We start from the raw sequence: 17,484 nt of genomic DNA, 5'->3' as shown, positions 1-17,484 counted from the left end.
TTCTGCTAGGAGAGGCTTATGGACTCGCCAGTGGACAGGAGATGCAGATTCTAAAAGGCACTTCCAAGTCCGTCGTATGACGGTGGGGCTCCACAGGCGGAGCCAGGTACGGTGGGGGGCCGCCTCAAGAATTTCAGCGATCAGTGGGCTCGCTCACAGGTGGATCCCTGGATCCTTCAAATAGTATCTCAGGGGTACAAACTGGAATTCGAGGCGTCTCCACCCCACCGGTTCCTAAAATCTGCCTTGCCGATTGCTCCCTCAGACAGGGAGGCGGTGCTAGCGGCAATTCACAAGCTGTATTCCCAGCAGGTGATAATCAAGGTACCCCTACTTCAACAAGGCCGGGGTTACTATTCCACACTATTTGTGGTGCCGAAACCGGACGGTTCGGTGAGACCCATTTTAAATTTGAAATCCTTGAACACATACATAAAAAAATTCAAGTTCAAGATGGAATCGCTCAGGGCGGTTATTGCAAGCCTGGACGAGGGGGATTACATGGTATCCCTGGACATCAAGGATGCTTACTTGCATGTCCCCATTTACCATCCTCACCAGGAGTACCTCAGATTTGTGGTACAGGATTGCCATTACCAATTCCAGACGCTGCCGTTTGGACTGTCCACGGCACTGAGGGTATTTACCAAGGTTATGGCGGAAATGATGATACTCCTTCGAAAAAAGGGAGTTTTAATTATCCCGTACTTGGACGATCTCCTAATAAAGGCAAGATCCAAGGAACAGTTGTTGGTGGGAGTAGCACTATCTCAGGAAGTGCTGCACCAGCACGGCTGGATTCTGAATATCCCAAAGTCACAGCTGGTTCCGACGACACGGCTACTGTTCCTGGGTATGATCCTGGATACAGTCCAGAAAAAAGTGTTTCTCCCGGAGGAGAAAGCCAGGGAGTTGTCATCTCTAGTCAGAGACCTCCTGAATCCAAAACAGGTATCGGTGCATCACTGCACGCGGGTCCTGGGAAAGATGGTAGCTTCTTACGAAGCAATTCCCTTCGGCAGGTTCCATGCCAGAATCTTTCAGTGGGACCTATTGGACAAATGGTACGGATCGCATCTTCAGATGCATCGCTTAATAACCCTGTCTCCAAGAACCAGGGTGTCTCTACTGTGGTGGCTGCAGAGTGCCCATCTTCTGGAGGGCCGCAGGTTCGGCATACAGGACTGGGTCCTGGTGACCACGGATGCCAGCCTTCGAGGCTGGGGGGCAGTCACACGGGGAAGAAACTTCCAAGGACTATGGTCGAGTCAGGAGACTTCCCTTCACATAAATATTCTGGAACTAAGGGCCATTTACAATGCCCTAAGTCAAGCAAAATCCCTGCTCCTACACCAGCCGGTGCTGATCCAGTCAGACAACATCACGGCAGTCGCCCATGTAAATCGACAGGGAGGCACAAGAAGCAGGATGGCAATGGCAGAAGCCACAAGAATTCTCCGATGGGCGGAGAATCATGTACTAGCACTGTCAGCAGTGTTCATTCCGGGAGTGGACAACTGGGAAGCAGACTTCCTCAGCAGACACGACCTCCACCCGGGAGAGTGGGGACTTCATCCAGAAGTCTTCCAGATGCTGGTAAACCGTTGGGAAAAACCACAGGTGGACATGATGGCGTCCCGCCTCAACAAAAAGTTAAAAAGATATTGCGCCAGGTCAAGGGACCCTCAGGCGATAGCTGTGGACGCTCTAGTGACACCGTGGGTGTACCAGTCGGTTTATGTGTTCCCTCCTCTGCCTCTCATACCAAAGGTATTGAGAATAATAAGAAAGTGAGGAGTAAACACAATTCTCGTGGTTCCGGATTGGCCAAGACGAGCGTGGTACCCGGAACTTCAAGAGATGATCTCAGAGGACCCGTGGCCTCTGCCGCTCAGACAGGACCTGCTACAGCAGGGGCCCTGTCTGTTCCAAGACTTACCGCGGCTGCGTTTGACGGCATGGCGGTTGAACGCCGGATCCTGAAGGAAAAGGGTATTCCGGAAGAAGTAATTCCTACGCTTATTAAAGCCAGGAAAGATGTTACGGCAAAGCATTATCACCGCATATGGCGGAAATATGTTGCATGGTGCGAGGCCAAAATGGCCCCAACAGAGGAATTTCAACTAGGTCGATTTCTGCATTTCCTGCAAGCAGGAGTGAATATGGGCCTAAAACTAGGCTCCATTAAAGTACAGATCTCGGCTCTGTCGATTTTCTTTCAAAAAGAACTAGCTTCAGTACCTGAAGTTCAGACATTTGTGAAAGGAGTGCTGCATATTCAGCCCCCGTTTGTGCCTCCTGTGGCACCTTGGGATCTCAACGTGGTGTTGAGTTTCTTAAAATCACATTGGTTTGAGCCACTAAAAACCGTGGATCTAAAATATCTCACGTGGAAAGTGGTCATGTTATTGGCCTTGGCTTCAGCCAGGCGAGTGTCAGAATTGGCGGCTTTATCATGTAAAAGCCCTTATCTGATTTTCCATATGGATAGGGCAGAATTGAGGACTCGTCCCCAGTTTCTCCCTAAGGTGGTGTCAGCGTTTCACCTGAACCAGCCTATTGTGGTGCCTGCGGCTACTAGGGATTTGGAGGACTCCAAGTTGCTAGACGTTGTCAGGGCCCTGAAAATATGTTTCCAGGACGGCTGGAGTCAGAAAATCTGACTCGCTGTTAATCCTGTATGCACCCAACAAGCTGGGTGCTCCTGCTTCTAAACAGACTATTGCTCGCTGGATTTGTAGTACAATTCAGCTTGCACATTCTGTGGCAGGCCTGCCACAGCCAAAATCTGTAAATGCCCATTCCACAAGGAAGGTGGGCTCATCTTGGGCGGCTGCCCGAGGGGTCTCGGCTTTACAACTTTGCCGAGCAGCTACTTGGTCAGGGGCAAACACGTTTGCAAAATTCTACAAATTTGATAATCTGGCTGAGGAGGACCTGGAGTTCTCTCATTCGGTGCTGCAGAGTCATCCGCACTCTCCCGCCCGTTTGGGAGCTTTGGTATAATCCCCATGGTCCTTACGGAGTTCCCAGCATCCACTAGGACGTCAGAGAAAATAAGAATTTACTCACCGGTAATTCTATTTCTCGTAGTCCGTAGTGGATGCTGGGCGCCCATCCCAAGTGCGGATTGTCTGCAATACTTGTAAATAGTTATTGCTAACTAAAGGGTTATTGTTGAGCCATCTGTTGAGAGGCTCGGTTGTTTTCATACTGTCAAACTGGATATAGTATCACGAGTTGTACGGTGTGATTGGTGTGGCTGGTATGAGTCTTACCCGGGATTCAAAATCCTTCCTTATTATGTCAGCTCGTCCGGGCACAGTGTCCTAACTGAGGCTTGGAGGAGGGTCATAGTGGGAGGAGCCAGTGCACACCAGGTAGTCATAAATCTTTCTAGAGTGCCCAGCCTCCTTCGGAGCCCGCTATTCCCCATGGTCCTTACGGAGTTCCCAGCATCCACTACGGACTACGAGAAATAGAATTACCGGTGAGTAAATTCTTTTTTTTTTTAATGTTCTGCCAAAAAACAGATTTCCATTTTTTCATCTCTAGTCAAGCCTCTAACCCCAAGCATTTTTTAATACATTAAAATCTCTCCTTACTCCTCCACACCCAACCCACCAGCTACTATTAGTTCACAAGATCTTGTTTCCTATCACAAGGATAAGATACAGAATAAAATGGTGTGCTCTTCCTCAGCCAGCTGCCTGCTCAAAACCTTCCCTGAACTCTTTGGCACATTATCTTCAGTGATCCCACTAATGAAGATGAAGTAACTACACTCTTATGATTTACCTACTATACTACCTCTCCTCTTTATTCTATACCCTTACATATCAGCAGAACTCTAATGTCTAATGTGCTCATTCCAATCTTAACTAAAATTGGTAATCTGTCTTTCTACTGGCATCTTTCCATCAGTATTCAAGTATGCAGTGATTCTAACTCTCAAATGACCGTCCTATTTCTCAGCTCCCATTCCCCTCCAAACTACTTGAGAAATTAGCCTACACCCACACGGCACATTTTCTTCACTTGCCTTCAGTCAGGCTTTCGTTACCAACACTCCAGAGACCTCACTGACGAAGGTAGTGAATGATCTGTTCACCACCAAGTCTAAATGCCGTTACTCACTTCTTATTCTAGATCTTTCTTCTGCATTTGACACATTCTTCTCATACAAACACTGCAAAACTTAAGTCTTCAGGAAACATACCTATCCTGGTTCTCATCCTACTTATTTGTTTCTCTGAATCCACCTCCTCTTCGCTACATCTGCCAGTTGGAGTACTGGAAGGCTCAGTCTTAGGTCTTTTGCGTTTCACAATCTACAGATGGATGGAGCCATGCTCATCTTTGCTACGGTGCAACATGTCGCAAGACTGCTTTCTGTATGGCGCACCAGGCTTTGACTATTTGCAGCCAGTGATCGCTCCTTTAATTCCTAATGGAATTAAAGGTGCTATAATAGAGCGAGTGCCGGCTGCCAACAGTCAAAGCCTGGCGCGCCATGCAGAAAGCCGTCTTACGACATACTGCACCGCATCAAAGATGAGCATGGCTCCTTTATACCACATCTCTTGGCAAACTAATCAGCTCTTTTGATGATACTCAAGCTACCTAATCTCCCCAGATTTGTCACCATCTGTATTGGTCAGCGTTACTGAATGTCTTTCTACAATTTCATCTTGAATGTCCTCTTGCCACCTCAAACTCCATCATTAAAAAAACAGAATAATTTTTTTCCATAGCTCAATAGTAGTTTCCAGCCTGATATCTCTCACTGTTGATAACTTGACAATGAATCCTACCCCACAACCTTGCATCCTAGGTCATCCTTGGCTCTGAACTGTCCTTTGAATGTAGGGGACAATCTGTTTCCAAATCATGTTACAGCTAAAAATCATATCCAGAATACAACCATATCTTACAGAAGACACTGCAAAAACTCTTATTCATTCTCTCATTATCTCTGGAATTGATTATTGCAATAGCCTCCTTACTGGTCTTCCCCAAAACAGGCTCACCACTACAATCCATTTTAAATGCAGCTGTGAGACTGATCTTCCTGGCTAAACATTAATTTTCTGCTGATCCACTCTGTCACTTCATTGGTTACCTGTATTTCATCGAAATTAAATATAAAATTTTTACTCACACATAAGGTCATTAACCAAACTACAGCAACATACTGTACACCTCTTCGCTTATCTCAAGGTATCTCCAAACCGGACTTTTCCGCTTTGCACAAGATCTGCATCTCATTCACGTGCATTACCTGCTCCCATAAACGGTTACAGGACCTTTTTTCAGGTACACCTACTCTGTGTTATACCCTCCCAAACACAATATGACTTTCCTCTAGTCTCCAAACCATCAAGTGTTCCCTGAAAACTCACTCTTCAGACAAGTTTATATAATTCCAGAACCACCCTCATAGTCTCCATAAAGTAATTACATCCCCTCTATATAGTACATGAACAATTTCTATTTTTTCACTTAAACATTCTCCTGACCCTTGGCCAGCATTCCTGTGTGACTGTGCCAACCTAGAACCTTTACAATCTGGCCTGGACCATTATGCAATAGGTAGCACCTATCCTTATGTATCAATACATATTTCCCTATAGATTGTAGATTTGTGAGCAGGGCCCTCTTACCTTTGTCGGTCTGTCATTACACAGTCTTGTTTTATTACTGCGTGTTCCCAATTGTAAAGTGCAACGGAATAGTCTTGCACTACATAAGTAACTGTTAATAACTAAATGCAAACATGTATAATTCTTCATACAATCAAAGTTTTTCACTTACAAATTTTATCTCTTCTTACTTGAGCATATTGCGTGAACTAGAGAAACCTTCATAGATTTTTACTTCAAGAAAATGTGGCATGTTTTAACTCCCTGCAATATGCTGTACGCAAGTGCCTGCTGCCCCATTCTAGCTTGGTATTGGCCCTCCTCTATCTACATAGTTGACAATTGTCTAAAATTTCCAGGGTTGGTCTGGGCTGTCTCTGGAAATGTACTGATTTTTCTACATGACTATTTCTCTCTTCTATATTCCATAAAGAATACAGTCAGTGTCCAGAATTATGAGGATAGTATCAGGAACAAGACACTTACCACATTGATAATGACAGAGTAAATTACTTTGTAACAGCATTGTTATCCTAGTCTGCTTTCTGGATGCAAGGTTACTTGTGATCTGCACATTATCCTTTTATTTAAAGTTTTAATTTTATATGGTACTTGGTATCCGTTTTCATATAGGTGATTGGTGATATGAAAGCAGTCCTTCACACTGGTGTTGGTATGCATTGTGTAGGCTAATTGTTAACTCAGAATTGGTGATACTTGGACTGCAGTTAAAAACCGCTGGATGAGCAGACACTCATTTGTACATTCTTTTATGGTAAATGTTTGTTTCTCTAACGTCCTAGAGGATGCTGGGGACTCCGTAAGGACCATGGGGGATAGACGGGCTCCGCAGGAGATAGGGCACTTTAAGAAAGCTTTGGATTCTGGGTGTGCACTGGCTCCTCCCTCTATGTCCCTCCTCCAGACCTCAGTTTTACACTGTGCCCAGAGGAAGATGGGCGCACTGCAGGGAGCTCTCCTGAGTTCTTTGCATTAGAAAGCATTTTTGTTAGGATTTTTCTATTTTTACAGGGAGCACTGCTGGCAACAGGCTCCCTGCATCGAGGGACTGGGGAGAGAGGAGCAAACCTACTTAAATAATAGGATCTGCTTCCTCGGCTACTGGACACCATTAGCTCCAGAGGGGGTGAACACAAGTTCGTCCTGGGCGTCCAGCCCCGGAGCCACGCCGCTGTTCTCCTCACAGAGCCAGAAGAACAGAAGCAAGAAGACGTCTCAGGCGGCAGAAGCCTTCAGCGGCTTCACTGAGGTAACGCACAGCACCGCAGCTGTGTGTCATTGCTCCACACACCTCACACACTCCGGTCACTGTATGGGTGCAGGGCGCAGGGGGGAGCCCTGGGCAGCAATAATAACACCTCAAAACATGGCAAAAAGATATGTACATGTACAGCTGGGCACTGTACATGTATATAAAAGAGCCCCCGCCATTTTTACACAAATTTGAGCGGGACCGAAGCCCGCCGCCTAGGGGGCGGGGCTTCTCCCTCAGCACTCACCAGCGCCATTTTTCTCTCCACAGAACGCTGAGAGGAAGCTCCCCGGACTCTCCCCTGCTTACACATGGTGAAGGGGTGTTTAAAAGAGAGGGGTGGAGGGCACATAATTGGCGGGTAAGATATTATACAGCGCTGCTGGGGAAAAACATTTTGTGTTGGTCTCCAGGGTCATTGCGCTGGGGTGTGTGCTGGCATATTCTCTCTCTGTCTCTCTAAAGGGCCTTAAAGGGGATACTGTCTTCAGAAAAGAGTTTCCCTGTGTGTATGAAGTGTGTCGGTAAGTGTGTGTGTGCCGACATGTTTGACGTGGAGGGGGAGTGTTTGAATGTCAGGTCGCCGTCGGCAACGCCGACACCGGACTGGGTGGATATGCTGAGTGTCTTAAATGCCAATGTGAATCTCCTGCATAAAAGGTTAGACAAGGCTGAGGCTAGGGATCAGTCAGGTAGCCAGACCGTGCCTGTCCCTGTGGCGCCAGGACCTTCAGGGTCTCAAAAGCGCCCCATATCCCAGGTCGCTGACACAGACACTGACTCTAGTGTCGACTATGAGGATGCAAAATTACAGCCAAAGGTGGCAAAGGGTATTCGATACATGATTATTGCCATAAAAGAGGTTTTGCATATCACTGAGGAACCCCCCTGTCCCTGACACGAGGGTTCACATGTATAAAGGGAAAAAGCCTGAGGTCACGTTTCCGTCCTCATTTGAGCTAAGCGAATTGTGCGAAAAGGCTTGGGAGTCTCCGGATAGGAGACTACATGTTCCCAAAAGGATTCTTATGGCGTATCCTTTTCCACAGAAGGATAGGATACGATGGGAATCTTCGCCTAAAGTAGACAAGGCACTGACACGCTTATCCAAGAAGGTGGCACTGCCTTCTCCGGATACTGCTTCCCTCAAAGATCCTGCTGATCGCAAGCAGGAAATTACCATGCAGCACATTTACACACATTCAGGAACTATCGTTAGACCGGCCATGGCGTCGGCCTGGGTTTGTAGTGCTGTCGTGGCATGGGCAGACTCCTTATCTACGGAAATTGAAACCTTAGATAGGGATACCATTCTAATGACCATTGAGCATATTAGAGATGCTGCCATGTATATGAGGGATTCTCAGAGAGACATTTGTTTACTAAGCTCCAGAATAAACGCTATGTCTATTTCTGCTAGGCGACTCTTGTGGACCCGACAGTGGACGGTAGACGCCGACTCAAAGCGGCATATGGAGTCATTGCCTTACAAGGGGGAGGAGTTGTTTGGAGAAGGCCTCTTGGAACTTGTCTCTACTGCTACGGCCGGTAAATCGAATTTTTTACCTTATGTTTCCCCGCAGCATGTTAAGAAGGTACCGCATTATCAAATGCAGTCCTTTCGTTCCAATAAAAACAAGAAGGTACGAGGATCGTCCTTTGTTGCCAGAGGTAAAGGCAAGGGAAAAAAGCTGCACTCTGCTAGTTCCCAAGAGCAGAAGTCCTCCCCTACTTCCGCAAAGTCCACCGCATGACGCTGGGGCTTTCCGGGGTGGGGGGGGCGGGGGGGACACAGATCAAGTGGGGGCACGTCTTCGTCTGTTCAGCCACGTCTGGGTTCTCTCACAGGTGGATCCCTGGGCAATAGAGTTTGTTTCCCAGGGATACAGACTGGAATTCGAAGACATGCCTCCTCGCTGGTTTTTCAAATCGGCTCTGCCGGCTTCCCTGTCGGAGAGGGAGCTGGTGTTAGCTGCAATTCACAAATTGTACATTCAACAGGTGATAGTCAAAGTTCTTCATCTCCAGCAAGGAGAGGGTTATTATTCATCCCTGTTTGTGGTACCGAAACCGGACGGTTCGGTCAGACCCATTTTAAATCTGAAATCCCTGAACCTGTACTTGAAGAGGTTCAAGTTCAAAATGGAATCTCTCAGAGCGGTCATCGCCAGCCTGGAGGGAGGGGATTGGATGGTGTCCCTGGACATAAAGGATGCGTACCTTCATGTTCCGATTTTTCCCTCCTCACCAGGCGTTCCTGAGATTTGCAGTACAGGACTGTCACTACCAATTTCAGACGTTGCCCTTTGGTCTTTCCACGGCCCCGAGAATTTTCACCAAGGTAATGGCGGAAATGATGGTGATCCTGCGCAGGCAGGTCGTCACAATTATCCCGTACTTGGACGATCTCCTCATAAAGGCGAGATCTCGGGAGAAGTTGCTGGACAGCGTGTCTCTGTCCGTGAAGACGTTGCAGAGGCACGGCTGGATTCTCAATTTACCGAAATCCCAGCTAGTCCCTGCAACGCGTCTGACCTTTTTGGGTCTGATTCTAGACACAGACCAAAAAAGAGTTTTTCTTCCAGTGGAGAAGGCTCAGGAGTTGTATCTCTGGTCAGGAACCTATTGAAGCCAAAAAAGGTTTCGGTGCATCATTGCACGAGGGTTCTGGGGAAGATGGTGGCTTCATACGAGGCCATCCACTTCGGCAGGTTCCATGCAAGGACCTTTCTATTGAACAAATGGTCCGGGTCCCATCTACACATGCAAAAACGGATCACCCTGTCTCCCAGGGCCAGGGTGTCTCTCCTGTGGTGGCTGCGCAGTGCTCACCTCCTGGATGGTCGCAGGTTCAGCATTCAGGACTGGGTCCTGGTGACCATGGACGCGAGCCTCCGAGGTTGGGGAGCTGTCGCACTAGGAAGAAATTTCCAGGGTCTCTGGTCAAGCTTAGAGACTGGTCTCCACATCAATGTCCTGGAGTTGAGGGCCATATACAACGCCCTACTCCAAGCGGAGGAATGGCTTCAGAACAAACCGGTTCTGATTCAGTCAGACAATGTCACGGCAGTGGCTCATGTAAACCGCCAAGGTGGCACAAGGAGCAGAGTGGCCATGGCAGAGGCGACCAGGATTCTACGCTGGGCAGAAGGCCATGTAAGCGCACTATCAGCAGTGTTCATCCCGGGGGTGGACAACTGGGAGGCGGACTTTCTCAGCAGGCACGACCTGCATCCGGGAGAGTGGGGACTTAATCAAGAAGTCTTCACACAGATCACGGATCGGTGGGGACTGCCTCAGATAGACATGATGGCATCCCGCCTCAACAAAAAGCTAAAGAGGTATTGCGCCAGGTCAAGAGACCCTCAGGCGGTTGCGGTAGACGCTCTGGTGACACCTTGGGTGTTCAGATCGGTCTATGTGTTTCCTCCTCTACCTCTCATACCCAAGGTGTTGAGGATAATAAGAATAAGAAGGGTCAGAACAATCCTCATTGTTCCAGATTGGCCAAGGAGGACTTGGTATCCGGATCTGCAAAAGTTGCTCACAGAAGATCCGTGGCCTCTTCCTCGAAGGCAGGACCTGCTGCAGCAGGGGCCCTGATAGTTCCAAGACTTACCGCGGCTGCGTTTGACGGCATGGCGGTTGAACGCCGGATCCTAGCGGAAAAAGGGATTCCGGAGGAGGTCATTCCTACCCTGATCAAGGCTAGGAAGGACGTGACGTCGAAACATTATCACCGTATATATGGCGAAAATATGTTTCTTGGTGTGAGGCCAGAACTGCTCCTACGGAGGAGTTCCAGTTGGGCTGTCTGCTTCACTTCCTTCAACCGGGAGTGAATTTGGGCCTAAAATTAGGGTCCATAAAGGTTCAAATTTCTGCCTTATCCATTTTCTTTCAAAGAGAATTGGCTTCTCTTCCTGAAGTACAGACTTTTGTGAAGGGCGTGCTGCATATTTAGCCTCCCTTTGTACCTCCGGTGGCGCCTTGGGACCTTAACGTGGTATTAAGTTTCCTCAAGTCACCTTGGTTTGAACCACTCAAAACAGTAGAGCTGAAAACTTGGAAAGTGGTCATGTTGTTGGCATTAGCTTCTGCAAGGCGGGTTTCGGAATTGGCGGCTTTATCATATAAAAGCCCATACCTGATTTTTTCACGTGGATAGGGCAGAGTTGAGGACTCGTCCTCAATTTCTGCCCAAGGTGGTCTCATCTTTTCATATGAACCAACCTATTGTCGTGCCTGTGGCTACACGGGACTTGGAGGATTCCGAGTCCCTGGATGTGGTCAGGGCTTTGAAGATTTATGTGACCAGAACGGCTAGGATCAGGAAGACCGAAGCTCTGTTTGTTCTGTATGCGGCAAACAAGGTTGGCACTCCTGCTTCAAAGCAGACTATTGCTCGCTGGATCTGGAACACGATTCAGCAGGCGCATTCTTCGGCAGGATTGCCATTGCCTAAATCTGTTAAGGCCCATTCCACTAGGAAGGTGGGCTCTTCTTGGGCGGCTGCCCGAGGGGTCTCGGCACTACAATTGTGCCGAGCTGCTACTTGGTCGGGGTAAAACACCTATGCAAAGTTCTATAAGTTAGATACCCTGGCTGAGGAGGACCTCCTGTTTGCTCAATCGGTGCTGCAGAGTCATCCGCACTCTCCTGCCCGTTTAGGAGCTTTGGTATAATCCCCATGGTCCTTACGGAGTCCCCAGCATCCTCTAGGACGTTAGAGTAAATAAGATTTTACTTACCGGTAAATCTATTTCTCGTAGTCCGTAGAGGATGCTGGGTGCCCGTCCCAAGTGCGGACTTCTTCTGCAAGACTTGTATATAGTTATTGCTTGCATAAGGGTTATGTTATAGTTGATCGGGTTTGAACCGAGGCTATGTTGTTCATACTGTTAACTGGGTAGTTTGATCACAAGTTTATACGGTGTGAGTGGTGTGGCTGGTATGAATCTTGCCCTTAGATTTACAAAAATCCTTTCCTCGTACTGTTGATCTCCTCTGGGCACAGTTTCTCTAACTGAGGTCTGGAGGAGGCAAATAGAGGGAGGAGCCAGTGCACACCCAGAATCCAAAGCTTTCTTTAAGTGCCCTATCTCCTGCGGAGCCCGTCTATCCCCCATGGTCCTTACGGAGTCCCCAGCATCCTTTACGGACTACGAGAAATAGATTTACCTGTAAGTAAAATCTTATTTTTCTATGTCGCTCATTTCTTTGGCTATTTCCTACCTCTTTTAAGTGTGTTTGTATTTTTTAAAGGAAAGTCCACTATATATATATATTTTTTTTTTGTGTATCATATGTTATGCATGCCTAGCGCTTTGCAGTGCTGCAGATACTTCATTGTTGTCTGGTCAGGCATTTTTAGTCCTGTCAATACCTAGCCCCCACTGCTGTGTCACTTGGCTGATGTCAGTGCTTTGAAGTGAGCCGCGTGAAAAGCTACTTGTGTATTACTTAATCAATTACAGCAGTGCTGGTTTTGTGACGAGTAAACAATTAGACTTCAATAGGGTAGTGCTTTTTTTTTTTTTTTAAAAAGGTCCTCTTCTATTTATACATTTTACAATCTTCAGAAAATGTCCTTTTAAAACTGGAGTTTTCTTCTTAAGGTTCCTATGTATTATTATATTTCTGACCCATATTGATTTCTACTCATCTAATTTACATTTATGAGCACGATCTGTTTTATTGTTTTCCAATGAACTATAAACTCTGTCAGATCTTTCTGCTTGGAACATCAAAATACATAGCTGCGTGTTATAGTTGCATGCTGGGGACAGGATTTGCATCCAAAAGATTTTAAAGTTGTTTTTCAAATCTTATGATATATGAGAATTTGTTAGTGTGTCTTTAATTGTAATAACGCACAGATTTTTTTTTCTTCATCTGTCTAATTGTGAGTGGAGAACAAACAGTTAAAATAACCTGGGTGCTACTTACTGCACGCCTTATCTTGGTTCTGCTTGGATCCTCTCCATTGCATTGTAATGAAGTTCATTAAACCTGGTTTTAATCGCTATTGTATTGTACCACGGTCTATCTAGATTCTAGAACCTTAATTAAAGAGCAAAAAAGAATCTGAGGCACACTCTAGCTCCCGGTCTCATACAGACACTACATAATATAGATACTACTAGATTACTATTAGAACATAACTTATGTTTGATACACTGTAAGTTTAAAATCTGTTTGATATAAACATATATCTATCTATCTATCTATCTATCTATCTATCTATCTATCTATCTATCTATCTATCTATCTATCTATCTATCTTCTCTCTCTCTCTCTCTCTCTCTCTCTCTCTCTCTCTCTCTCTCTCTCTCTCTCTCTCTCTCTCTCTGAAACATTAGGATATGCTAGAATAGCATACAATGCATACAGCAAACAAGATATATTGTGCTAGGGAAGTACTCTGCCTTATTAGTTTACGTAGAAAGATTGAATCTTTGTGTAAAGTTTATTTAAATAGTGTCCTATACACAACTTATTGGAATGAAATACTGTTAAGCAAGCATGCCAACCCAGAACTTGAGAGAGAGAGAAAAAAACAAAACAAACCATTATATATATCAAAGTTGCAACCAGAATCTGAGTGGTTAACTAGAACAAAGATGCTGTTTATAAGACTATGGTGGTGATTTGTGGTTAGTTGATCCCCCCCCCCCCCCCCCCCCCCCCCCATCCCTGGTGGTTATCCAGTTAGCTGTGATCCAGCCCTTATTGGCATTTTTTTCAGGACAATCTGAGGTCTCGGAACAAAGGTTTATCTTCACTTGTTTGCAAATAAAATAAAAATGGAAAATTCCTGCAATATGAGCCACAAAAAAACTATTTACAATTTATTTATTTTTAAAGGTGGTTTTTGGTTTTATACAAAAAATCTAAAGCTCGATTTACAATTTACAGGTAGTTCGAAGACCAAGAAAGGTACAAATGGTTGCCCCAAGCAAATCTGAGCCAGCGTTGGATATAATGGATGACTACTCAGAGTTTGAGAGCAGACCTGCATACAGTGATAGGAGTGGATATGGTGGATCCCGAAGTAGAGATCCAAGTCCTGACAGAGGCTTCAGAAGGGACCAAGAAAGAGGGCCTTATTATGAAAGAGATCAAAGAGTTTATGCAACCCGAGCAAAAAGCGTAGACCAGGACCTTAATGTGGGTTATGGACTTGGGCAAGACCATAGCCGTGGCAGAAGTATAGATCGTGGTTTAAATGAGGACCCGGCATATAAAAGAGAACGCAGTCGTGGCAGAAGCATAGACCGTGGTCTGGATGAAGATCGTGGGTACAGAAGGGAAACTAGCCGTGGTAGGAGCCTTGATCGTGACTTAGATGACCCACGTACCTATGGAAGAGATAGCAGTCGTGGAAGAACCTTGGATAGAGATGACTTGTATGACCGAAATGCACGTTATAGTCCAGACCGTGGCTATGACAGAAGAGCTTCACCTGAGCGTAAATATGATAAAGAAATGCAGAAAAGTCATAGTCGAGACAGACTTCAGTCCCGTAGTCCATCCCCTCAAGCTTATGGTGATTCAGGCAAAACTACCAATGTTCTATTGACAAAGAAAAAATCAAATGAGGGTAAGTTTTCATTATTATCCGATTGGGGGAGATATAGCAAAGCTTGTAGAGAGATAGTGAAGAGAGATAAAGTGAGGGTCACTCGGCTTCTAAGTCATTTTACAGGTTATGTTTAAAAAATGACAGGAGCTGATTGGTTGGTACTTGATCTTTCTCCACTTTATCTCTCTCCAAGGTTTGATACAGCTCCTCCCACTATGTGTTTAAAATGTAATTGAAATTTCCATTATTTATTTTTGTCTTCCAGAATATGGCCTTCGTCTTGGAAGTCAGATTTACATAAAGGGATTGACAAACACTGGGTTAGCAGCCAAAGATGGGAATTTGCATGAAGGAGATATTGTTCTCAAGGTAGTTTATTCATCTGGTTTTCTTGATATGTATTGTTGTTCAGTGGGACTTCTATCTTATTGTGGCCTAGATGTAATGGTAAATAACATTCAGTGTTAGGCTATTATGATTTTCTCTAACGTAGGGGATACTGGGATGGATTAGTACCATGGGCTATAGATCGAGTCCATTGGAGCCTGGCACTTTAAGAAATGTTCAGTGTGTGCTGGCTCCTCGTGTCTCTGCCCCTCCTGCAGACTCTGTTTAGAAAAATGTGCCCGAGGAGCCAGGTGCATTCTCTGGGGCTCCAAGGGTGTTTTTCTTCAAAAACTTATTTTAGTATATTATTTTCAGGCAATACTGGCTGGCACCAGTCTGCCTGCGTCGTGGGACTTAGGTGGGGGACTGAACCAACTTCTTACAGGGTTAACGGTCCGGATCCATGCTGACAGGACGAAAGCTCCTGAGGCGCTGTTTCACATGCCCCCAGGGTGTGCACACACGCCGACTGCATTCCGCCACCCCAAACAGATGCTGAAGTCGCGGTGCAGTGAGTACAGACACCGGGTTCTCGGTTAGCGGGTCCCCGGTGACAGTGGCGGCATAAGGGCGCGGTGGGCATCTGACTGCGGTGCCCGCTGAGAACACCCACACTGGCGCTGATGATAAAAGGGGTTTTAACTCCGTTTTACACATAAAATAAGATAAAGCCAGTATAAACGTTTGTAGAGGGACCGTGCGCCATTATGGGGGCGGGGCTTCCGGAGAACGGGACCAGCGTCTCAGAGGTGCCATTTCCAGCGGATGCTGATCTCCAGGCTGCATACAACGCGCTGCTCCTCCACAGACCCTGCTACATCGCCTTGTACTGGTACCAGGGGGATTTATAGAAAGGAGGGGGGGTATATAAATAATTACAAAAGCCACCAGCCTTATCTAAGGCTCTGGTTTATGCCCAGCAGAGCATTGCTTTGACTGTGTGGCATTGTGTGCTGGTCTCATTACTCTTTATATCACTCCATTCGGGCTGTCTGGGGTTTTTTGTGTTCTTTCACTGAACTGTGCTATTTCACTAATATTGTGTGTGTTTTCTGCTGTATCAGAATGTCTGGCAAAAAGGCTGCGTCTCCCTCATGCAACACAAAGTTTTCCCCTTCTCCGGGGGGATCTCTCCTATGTACTTCATGCTCTCTCCCTTCTCAGGGTAGCAGCATACAGGAGCCAGAGTGGTTAGAGTCATTTAAAGGAATGATATCTAATATTAATACTGAGTTGGCTACTGCCAGACAGTTAAGTCAGATCCTAAAGAAATCTGTGGATGATTATTTTTAGTCAAGGCTGCTGACCACAGACAGGCTGCTCAGTCCCTCCCTGCTGGTCTCACATAAACGCACACTCCCACATTTACTCCAATCTGACTCTGAAAATGAAATGCCAGATTTGGATGAAGGTGAAGTGGACATGGAAGGTGACAATACTCTGTCACAGGGCGTGGAGGCCCTAATTTATTCTATTAGAGAAGTCCTCAACATACTAAATAAGGAGACAGAACCTGATGAAGAGTGTGTTTTTTTTTTTTGGGGGGGGGGGGGGGGGTGTTTAAATATAAAACCAAAATCTACTGCCACCTTTTTACTATTTCCAAGGAATTAATCTCTCTTTAAAGAGGCGTAGGTCAATCCTGGCAATTTGAAACCCCTAAACTGTTGCTGAATTCCTTCCCTTTCCCACCTGAGGATAGGAAGGTATGGGAGAACCCTCTGATTCTTGATACCTCAGTGTCCAGGCTGTCGCGTAAGATTGTGCTCTCTGTACCTATTGCTATCTCTCTTACAGACCCTGCTGACCGTAAAATTGAGACTACACTCAAATCCATTTACACTGCAGTAGGTGTCGCGCTGTAGGTGTTGCTTGCGGTTGGATCACGAGGGCCATGGTCAAATGGTCTGGTAATATAATTGGTGGGTTTGACACTCTGCCTCAGGATGAGATCCTGACTCTACTGCAACATATCCAAGATGCTGCTAATTTCATTAGTGAGGTGATTAAGGAGATAGGCCTCATTAATGTCCATTCCACCGCTATGGCGGTCTCCGCTTGCAGAGCTCTGTGGCTACGTCAGTGGATAGCGGATGCTGATTCCAAGAAGGGCGTAGAAAATCTTCCTTTTACAGGGGATGCCTTGTTTGGGGAAGAAATAAACAAGTGGATTTCTCAAGCAACAGTGGGTAAGTCTACCTATCTGCCAACTGCTGCGCCTCCGGCTAGACATCCCTATCCAGGGCCCTCTCTTCAGTCCTTTAGTGTGGCCAGGTATAGAGGCAGAGCCAGAGGTGCCTCAAATGCAGCAAGCGGAAATAGAGCCAAATCCTGCAAACCATGCAAATCTCTGGACCAAGCCTCCAGATCCTCCTCCACTAAGCCCTTTGCGTGACTGTTGGCCCCAGCTGCAGGGGGACTTTCAGGAGGGTGCTCGACTACAATATTTCGCCCAGGTGTGGATGGAATCCTTCCGGGACTCTTGAGTGAGGCACCTCATATCCCAGGGTTACCAGTTGGAATTTCAAGCACTCCCTCCTCACAGATTCTTCAAGTCAAGCTTTGAGGATTTACGTCAAAAGGACAGCTCGTCACAG

At 46.3% G+C, this 17,484-nt stretch overlaps 1 protein-coding gene across 2 annotated transcripts in view; it reads left to right on the top strand.

Moving 5' to 3' along the window:
- Positions 1-17,484, top strand: part of LOC134896408 (tight junction protein ZO-2-like) — a 113,639-nt gene that overhangs the window by 61,597 nt on the left and 34,558 nt on the right. For both annotated transcript variants that reach the window (XM_063913916.1, XM_063913915.1), the window contains exons 6-7: positions 13,834-14,518; positions 14,766-14,869. In XM_063913916.1, the coding sequence (XP_063769986.1) occupies positions 13,834-14,518; positions 14,766-14,869 (789 nt within the window). The remainder of the gene's footprint in view (positions 1-13,833; positions 14,519-14,765; positions 14,870-17,484) is intronic.

Source organism: Pseudophryne corroboree, chromosome 1 (assembly GCF_028390025.1).
Source record: "Pseudophryne corroboree isolate aPseCor3 chromosome 1, aPseCor3.hap2, whole genome shotgun sequence".
In the NCBI taxonomy this organism is placed as follows: domain Eukaryota; kingdom Metazoa; phylum Chordata; class Amphibia; order Anura; family Myobatrachidae; genus Pseudophryne; species Pseudophryne corroboree.
Note: the sequence above shows the minus strand (reverse complement) of the source record. Positions and strands in the feature narration are given on the sequence as shown.